Source organism: Chiloscyllium plagiosum, chromosome 9 (genome assembly GCF_004010195.1).
Source record: "Chiloscyllium plagiosum isolate BGI_BamShark_2017 chromosome 9, ASM401019v2, whole genome shotgun sequence".
Classification (NCBI taxonomy): domain Eukaryota; kingdom Metazoa; phylum Chordata; class Chondrichthyes; order Orectolobiformes; family Hemiscylliidae; genus Chiloscyllium; species Chiloscyllium plagiosum.
Genome location: NC_057718.1, coordinates 10,456,181 through 10,465,384, shown reverse-complemented (window position 1 = coordinate 10,465,384; position 9,204 = coordinate 10,456,181). Strand labels below are relative to the sequence as shown.

Sequence of the window (9,204 nt, the reverse complement as noted above, 5' to 3'; positions counted from 1 at the left end):
TCAAAACATTAACTCTTGGTACTCTCTCCACAGATGCTGCCAGAAATGTTGAGTTTCCCCATAATTTTCCATTTTATTTCAGATTTTAAGAATTTGCAGTAATTTGCTTTTATTACAGTAATATTTTCCCTCTATATTAGCTGTTAGGCGACTGTCTATCTTTTCTGGAACACTCGAATGTTTAACAAAGATTCTACATCATTCTAATATCTGTACTTTCACTTAAAGACTTGCCTTAATTGCTATCAATTCCTCCACAACATCTTCAGTCTTTTTGTCCATCAATTAAGAATCATTTAAAATTAAAATGTTCTTGAGGTAAACCTGTCTTAATCTCATTACTTATGGGATCATAGAGTGTTTTGACACAGAAGGAGGACATTGAGGACAATGCACTTGTGACACCTTTTGGTAAAAAGGTCTATCCACTTAGTCCCATTTCATGTCTTTCCCCAATATCCTTTATTTTTATGATTACTTTCTTTCAAGAGATACTTTGGATTCTGCTCCAACCATTGATTCTGATGAGAACTACTTGACCTAACAGGCTTCTGTATAAAGAAAACTATTCCTTTATTCTATCTCTTGGATGGTCTGTTGCCCCACTTTATCCTAATAAAAACTCCAGTTTCCCTTAACATTCTATATAATAGCAGCTTCTCATCTCCAGTCTCTCTGTTACCCTCTTCAGAACTCTAACATTCTTCTGGATGCATGGCACCAAAGCTGTTTGGTGGACTTTTAAAAAAAATACATTCACAGGATGTGGCCATTGCTGGCTCAACCAGCATTTATTGCTCATTCCTAATAAAGAGTCAATGCCATTGCTGTGGGCTTGGAGTCATATGTTGGCCAGACCAGGTAAGGACGGCAGATTTCCTTTTCTCAAGAGCATCAGTAAACCAAATGGGTTTCTCCTGACAATCGATAATGGTTTCATTGTCATCATTAAACTCACAATTCTATAGTTTTATTCAATATTAAGAACTTGATTTCAAATTCCACATCTGCCAGGGTCTCAGAATATTACATGGGTCTCTGGGTTAATAGTCGAGAGATAATATCACTAGGCCATCAACACTTTGCTTTGTGCTTTCTGTGTTCCCAGTTATAACACTGAGAATCCCTTTGTCTTAGCAATTTCATTATAAATATGTTTTGAAATTCCCTAACTCTGTAATCTCTTCCATCCCTACGTGCCACCATGTCTGTGCTTCTCTAACTCTGCTCTCCTGAACGTCCCAATCTTAATTATTCCAACATCATAATCAAACCTTCATTAATTGACCTGATGTTATGGAATAGCCTTTCTATTGAACTCTCTCTGTCTATCAGGCTTTCCATCTTTAAGAGATTCAACAAAACTGGCCTGCTTGAGAAGTATTTGGTCATCTATCATAATAGCACCTATCGGTGTCCTATTTTGCTCTTGTGAAGTGCCCTGGGATGTTCTATTATGCTAAACGTGCTATGTAAATATTGGGTGCTTTTGTTGTTTACAATTTTTAATGAACTGGCTTAGCCTCGTTCATTGGATGGAATTTGGTTGGAGAAACTCTCTGTGGTGGACTGGCCTCTAGGTCACAAAATCCAAGTGGTCAAACGCCTTCACTACAAGGATGACTCCAAAAGAGACGTGAAAACTGCGGACGTTGACAGTGACCTTGGAGACAGTTACTGATGGGTGTGATCCCTGGGAGAGAGAGGGGGTGTGCGGGGCGACTGTAAAGGCACTGGAAAAGCTGCAACGAAAAGGCCAAGAGTAGGGCCAGGAGAAGACAGAGACTGAGCAAGCCCAGTCTTCCTCCGCAGCTAAAGTGACAGAGACTGCCATAACAGAACGTGGTTCCTGATCCACACCAGGAGAGGTTTAACACAGAATTGGCCATCACCTTGCAAGTCATCGTCTTATGAGATGGAAGGTTGCCACAGCTACCAATTTGCGGATCTGTTGGAATGAAGGCCATTCACTACTGCATTCCTTTTAAACTTTGATTAGTTATTTCGCTCCCTCTCTAAGGTAACACCTCACATTTATCTGCATTAAGTTTAATTTAATACCCATCTGTCAACTCATTAGCCTCCTTGACAGCATTTTTATTTTTGTGTCAAATGCAGCAAACAAGATTGCTTAGTTCAGTTGACTAAATGTCTGGTTTCCAATGCAGAGTGGATACTGCCAGTGTGGATTCATTTCCTGCACTGGCTGAGGTGAGTGTGCAGGTAACCATGTGTGTGGTGTGGTAGCCCTCAGGCTAAACCACTAATGCCCTCCCTCTCTCACCTGGGATTATGGTGATTTTATTCACTTATAATAACTGGGAATATCAGTGGCTTGACACTGATTGGCGGGGGGGAGACCATTTCAAAATGAAATACAATACCTCAGTTTTCAATCCTTTAATCAGCTTTTTACTCATACTGCTAATTCCTTTCAATGTCAGCAACATTCAGATTATTTCTCTTTTTTCACCATTTTTCCACCTAAATAATTTGTTCAAAATGTTCTAAAGCAAGGTTCACTTGTGTGGCTTTGGAGTTAGGATATGGACACAAGTGAAAGGAAAACATTCCATGAATGTATCCATGGAATTATTGAGCCTGTCTTAAGCTGCTAAATTTCTCATCCCTTTAGATTGAACCAAATATGATAAGAAAAACAGAGGGAGAGGCACTAGCAGACCAGATACATTAAGGCTGAAGATTAATGCATACATAGCGGACCTGTTGGACTATGATCCAGTGTCATTGATTTTTGACTCTGAGGTCGAGTTACCGTTGTCATGTTGGAAACACAATGGACAATTTGTGAATCTCACAAACACCAATGTCATAGTGTCTTAGAGTCATAGAGATGTACAGCACAGAAACCCTTCGGTCCAACTCATCCTAACCTAATCTAGTCCCATTTGCCAGCATTTGGCCCATATCCCTCTAAACCCTTCCTATTCATATACCCATCCAACTGCCTTTTAAATGTTGCAATTGTACTAGCCTCCACCATTTCCTCTGGCAACTCATTCCACACATGCACCACCCTCAGGTCCCTTTTATATCTTTCCCTTCTCACCCTAAACCTTTATAAAACTCAAACAAGTTCCTGAGACATGATATCCCACACACAAAGCCATGTTGACTATCCCTAATCAGTCTTTGCCTTTCGAAATACTTGTAAATCCTGTCCCTCAGGATTCCCTCCAACAACTTGCCCAAAACTGATGTCAGGCTCACCGGTCTATAGTTCCCTGGCTTGTCTTTACCATCTTTCTTAAATAGTGGCACCACATTTGCCAACCTCCAGTCTTCTGGCACCTCACCTGTGACTATCAATGAGACAAATATCTCTGTAAGGGGCCCAGCAATCACTTCCCTAGCTTCCCACAGGGTTCTTGGGTACACTTGACCAGATCACTTTTTCTTTTGTGATGCTGATAAGCACTGGCCAGAACAACGGGTACCTCTGCTCCTTATTTCCCCAATAAATAATGCAATGAAATCTTTTATTTCTATCCAACAAGGTAAACAGTGTCTTGTTTAAAATCCTTTCTGAAAATCACCACCTCCAGCAATGCAGCAGCCCCTCAGTACTACCACTGGAACATCAATCTGGAATTTTGGGCAAAAGATCTGGGCTGGGATATAAAACCAGAACCTTCCCACTGAACTATGGCACAGTCGGTTTTGCTAAAGTGAAGGCAGTTTGATTCAGGATAATTTGAAGTCACTTATTTAAGGCAAGGAAATAACCCATTAAACGTGAGCTGGTGTAATGTGTTCCTTATCACAAATGGACAAATTATTTTGTTTGAGTTATGTCAGTTGAGGCATAGATATTGCTGTAATCAAACATTTACACAGCGATTTATAAAAGCAGGAAATTGGAGCTGAAGTGGACCATTTGGCCTGCCTTGAAGAAGTTTTCCTCCTCTCTCTACAAGAATCTCAGGGAGTCCCTCTCCCATTGCAACTCCCAGGTACTCTATGCTACTCTCTCCCCACCCCCACCCTCCTCTAGCTTATCTCTCCACGCTTCAGGCTCTCTGCCTTTATTCCTGATGAAGGGCTTTTGCCCGAAATGTCGATTTTGCTGCTGCTCCTCAGATGCTGCCTGAACTGCTGTGCTCTTCCAGCACCATTGATCCAGCATTTGGCCTGTCAGGTCTGCCCCATCATTCAATATCATCTTGACTGAGCTAGGGCCTCCACTCTATGTTCCTGTCTGCTTTCAACATGCCCTGATTCCATGAGAAACCAAAACTCTTTCTGCCTCAGCTTTAAATGCATCAAATGATGCAGACACCAGAATCATCTGTGTGATCAGGTTACTCACCATCGTGAGTCCCAAACGATGGATTCCTTCCCCTGAGACTGTGCCCCTATTTAATCGAACCCTCGACCAGCAGAAACAATCTCTCACTGGTTATCCTGTCAAGCACCTTCAGAATCTTGTACATTTCAATGAGATCACCTCTCATTCTTCTAAACTCCGGGGAAAATCAACCCAACCTACATAGCCTCTCACCATAGCTCAACCCCCTCATCTCTGAGACCATTCTAGTGGACCTTTGCAGGACCACAGTATGTAAGTGCATCTCTTCTTAAATATGGAGGACAAAACTGCACAAAGCATCCCAGGTGTAGTCTCACCAGTGCTATGTACAATTGTAATGAGTTGTGACATGGCTTCTGACAGAATGACTTCTGACAATCCATATACACAACATCCACCGAACAGCCTTCATCACCACACACATGTAATTTCTGGCAGGAATTCAGTCACTGCAAGTAATTACAATGAAAAAAGATAGCTCCAAAACTAAGCATGTCTTCTAAATATCTACTACTCCTACGTGTTTGATGATACTACGTACAAAAATAAAGTGGTGAAGAATTCACCAACATGACCCCAGTACAGTCACCAAAAAACCCATTTCCTGTATAAATATATACATAGAGAGTGATCACATAGGACAAAGAATCATTTAAAGGCCAAAGATCAGGAAAGTTCATGGTCATCCATTTGGCTAGTCCCTACCTCCAATAAACCCCAGACGCCACTCTGACACATTTCAACCTCCTTTTCTGTAAACATGTAGCCACTTGCATTTGCGACATTATCCCCCCCCCCTCCAGGCACCCTGCTCCAAACAGCCTTTGCCTCGTGTTTGTGATTGCTAATAGTTTGTAACAACAATGCTTGACTCGATTCGTAATCATTTGAGTTAGAATGCTTCATGCGTGTAAGCGCTTACACTTGGTCAATCAAGTTCCTGACATGCGTTAAAATCCATAACTCTGTTTCTGGCTAAAGCTGCTGAAGCCTTGACCCATAGTGATTTTGTTAGTTTGATAATGAAGTGCACAGACAAATGTCCTAATATTTATTTTTGGATGCTGAGTGTTGTCAGCAAGGCCAACATTTATTGCCCAACCCTGCTCTTGGGAAGGTGTGTGTGAGCCTTTAGTTTACAGTCTGTATGGTCAAGCTGCTAGACAGTGCTGTCAGGGAGGGAGTTCTGGGATTTTAATTCAGCGAGGACAAAGGAACTGCATGATGCATATCCAAGAGGGACTTGCAGTGGTCCTTGGATGTGATGGTGTTGCTATGCAATTGCTGCCCCTACTCTTTGCAGCTGCTGGAGATCATGGGTTCAAGGAGAGCTCAGCTGCCATTTGGAAGACTCAAGCTCCAGGTTGTCCCACTCACATACAGGTAGTGTTTGAATAGTTGGAGCTACTGCACTGGCAGTGCAAATCACAGGATATTAAAACAGATTCTCCAACCGAGATAGTTTTACCTGTTAGAGCACTTGGAAATGTTTGAAAACTTTCTGCACAGGTCTAATCTTACTGAAGCCTATTAATGATCCAAGGTAGATTGTGAGCCTTGAGTCCTTGGTGACAATATTCTGGAATACTGTCAGATCTACCTGGCTCACTATCAGACTGCCAAGCCTCCTACTACTGGTTAGTTCAGCTTCAACTATCCAGCACCAGATGTATCTGACCCAACAGACCCTCGTAGCTTCAGAGCCCCCACTACTCAAACACTATCACAATAGGACAGAAATTAAACATTAATTGGACAACTGACAAGCTGAGATTTTACAAATCATGTTGAAAAGGAAACCACAATATCATAGCACTTTTCAAGAACTTTGTGGTTATAAGGGACTTGTTTAGTTCCATTTTCTCCATGCATTGTCCAAATACAGTATCCAACAGTCACTTATTTATAAATCCAATTTCCACAAGTATACTGCCTGAAGAACAAACGATGGTCAAACAGGAAGGACTTCTTCATTTATATTACTAAACTCCCAATAATCTTAATGCCCTAATCTGAGGAATTAGCGTCTGAAATACTGAAACATACAGGAACTTTCATGTTTTTAAGATGTTCCAAAGTACTTTTCAGCCAATGAGTGAGTGAATGAGTGAATGAGCGAATGAATGAGTGAATGAATGAATGAATGAATGAATGAATGAATGAATGAATGAATGAGTGAATGAATGAATGAATGAGTGAATGAATGAATGAGCGAATGAATGAGTGAATGAATGAGTGAATGAGTGAATGAATGAATGAATGAATGAGCGTGTGTGCTCAATATTGTAATATACATAATGCACTGCAAACGTCCCTAAGTAAGCAAACCAGGCATTATTCAGAAAAAAATTCACTTCTGAGATGTTAGTTAAGCGATAAATATTGACCAGGCAGATTTCTCTTGGGTTTGAGAACTTAGTGAGGACATGCTTATAGAGATGTTGGAAAGGTTATGAGTTTTAGGAGGACATGTTTGAATAGTTGGGGGTAGAGGGTGGACTGGTTGTAAATGGTGACTCCTGGAAGTTGGGATTGTTGATAAAGAGTGTCTCAATTTGGTATTATGTGAAGATCTAACCTTTCAAACAGCAAAGATTACAGAACTCTGACAAGATATTTGATCATCCTGGCGGACCATGCAATGACACCTGCAGTGTCCGATATAATGCTGGCCACGATACCCAAGAGGTCTTGGGGAACCGTGGCCACTGTGACAATCAGATGCTTGACCATGATGGTCAGGCAGCCGGCACAGTCATGGATAATCCCGAAGGGAACTCTCAAAATGGCCACCATCAGAATTCGGGCAATGTTGATAACAGTTGTGATGAGTCTGGCAAAGGCTGATACCCCATTGGTGATCAAGGAGATCATCCTTCCAATTGGAGCCAAGGCGTTGATGATGGTGGACTCACAGACTTCATCAACCTCTTTGCTGGCTGGTTCCAATGGTGTATCAGCTTGCTGTGTTGCCAGATCATCACCATCAGCTGCTGGGTTCTCTTCAGCTGGTATCGGGAGAGAAATGTCCTCTTGATCTTCTGTGCTAATTGCCAGTTTGGATATCAATGCTTCCACCTCTTTGAAGGTCTCTGCTTCATCATCTTTGGTTGTTCCCCTGCACCTGTCAAAGATCTTGCCCACTCCCAGGATTTTCTGTAACTCCCTCACCATTAGGTGCTCAGCATTTGCTTCTGGCTCCATGTTTTTCATGAATGCAAAAGAAAAGTCGTTATCATATGTTGGTATGTCCATTTCCTCTGATACCACATTGCCACTTAGACAAGGATCATTATTCAGGTCCTGTGCAGAGGTGCAGCAAAGAGCTGACCAGACCAGACCGGGCACTGACACTCTGTTGTTCATTTTATTTTGTGTGGGATTGTCAGCACCTGTCACCACGTACATTGTCCGTTTGGACCGGTGGCATATCTGTGCCAGCCTCCGGACAAAGGATTCAACCTGGTGAAGCCACCTGACATTGGCACCATGACGTTCGGGTACTGCGTTAGTGAGGGTGCATGTACTTGTGGCACTCGTCTTGTCATTCAGTTTGAATGGGTACAGATGGCCTCGGTCATAGTTGTTATCCCGGTAATCGGACTCAACTGCCTGAAAGCGACTGGAAGGCACATTGCATGTCTGCATCTCATTTCCACTAGCAGGGTTGTCGATCTGAAAGCAAGACAAATGCAAGCGTGAGAAATGATCGAGCTTTAGTACAGGTATTTATTTCTTTGATCGACCTTCATCTACCTTTTCAGGTCCACAGCAGTGACTAAACATAGGCAATGCCCTGAAACTCCACCACACCAGGAACCTGGGAGCAATGCGATTCACCTCCAGTTCACATCCTTGTAATTCTTTTCCCCAACAACAAAAGTGTAAGATGCAGGTGCAAAAGTAGGCCATTTAGACCTCCCCTTCTGCTCTGCCAATCAGATCATGCCTGATCTGATAATCCTCAACTCCACGTTCCTGACTTGTCCCTATAACATTTAATTCCCATACAGATTAAAAATCTTGCTATCGCAAACCTGAAGATGCAGACTTGGAAGTCCTCTGCAGTAAAGAATTCCACCAATTCCTATGAATAAAATCAAGCCATTTCTTCAATTTATCTGATTTCTAATTAATTTTTCTACCAATAAAGTATTATTATTAAATGTCTTCATTTATTTTAATTCATTTGCTATTTAAGGCAACACTTTACAATAATAGAGTCACAAAGCATTGAAAAATAGTTAAAGAACAAATTCACATAGTAATAGGCCATTGCTGTTGTTTGCTAAAGGAACACCCTCCGATTTTATTCTCTTCCCTGTTTGTCTCAGTCCTTTTGAAAGCTACAGTTGAATCTACCTTTTACCATTGTCTTATTCCACTTCCTAATCACCCGTTTTTCCTCCTGTCGTCTGTGTCCTCTGGTTCTCAACCTTTCTGCCAATGGGAACAGTATCCCTCTGACTGAACCCCTCATCATTTTAAACATCTCTCTAAAAACACCTCTCAACCTTCTCTTCTTCAAGGAGATCAGCAACAGGGTATCCAACATATCCACATAACTGCAGTACCTTATTCCTTGAATAATTCTTCGAGTCACAGAGTCATAGAGAAGTGCAGCATGGAAACAGACCCTTCGGTCCAACTCATCCATGCCGACCAGAACCCATTTGCCACCATTTTGTCCATATCCCTCTAAACCCTTCCTATTCATATAGGCGGAAGTGGGTACTGCAGATGCTGGAGATCACAGTTAAGATTAGAGTAGTGCTGGAAAAGCACAGCAGGTCAGGCAGCATCTGAGGAGCAGGAAAATCGATGTTTCGGGCAAAAGTCCTTCATCAGGAATGAGAGTGGAAGCCTGGGGGTGT

The 9,204-nt window shown here is 41.9% G+C and overlaps 1 protein-coding gene across 1 annotated transcript in view; it reads right to left on the bottom strand.

Moving 5' to 3' along the window:
• Positions 1-6,525: 6,525 nt before the first annotated feature.
• LOC122552608 (endonuclease domain-containing 1 protein-like) overlaps positions 6,526-9,204 on the bottom strand; it is a 7,762-nt gene continuing 5,083 nt past the window's right edge. Inside the window, exon 2 of the mRNA XM_043695358.1 lies at positions 6,526-8,005. Within this exon, the coding sequence (XP_043551293.1) occupies positions 6,926-8,005 (1,080 nt within the window). The 3' untranslated portion in view covers positions 6,526-6,925. The remainder of the gene's footprint in view (positions 8,006-9,204) is intronic.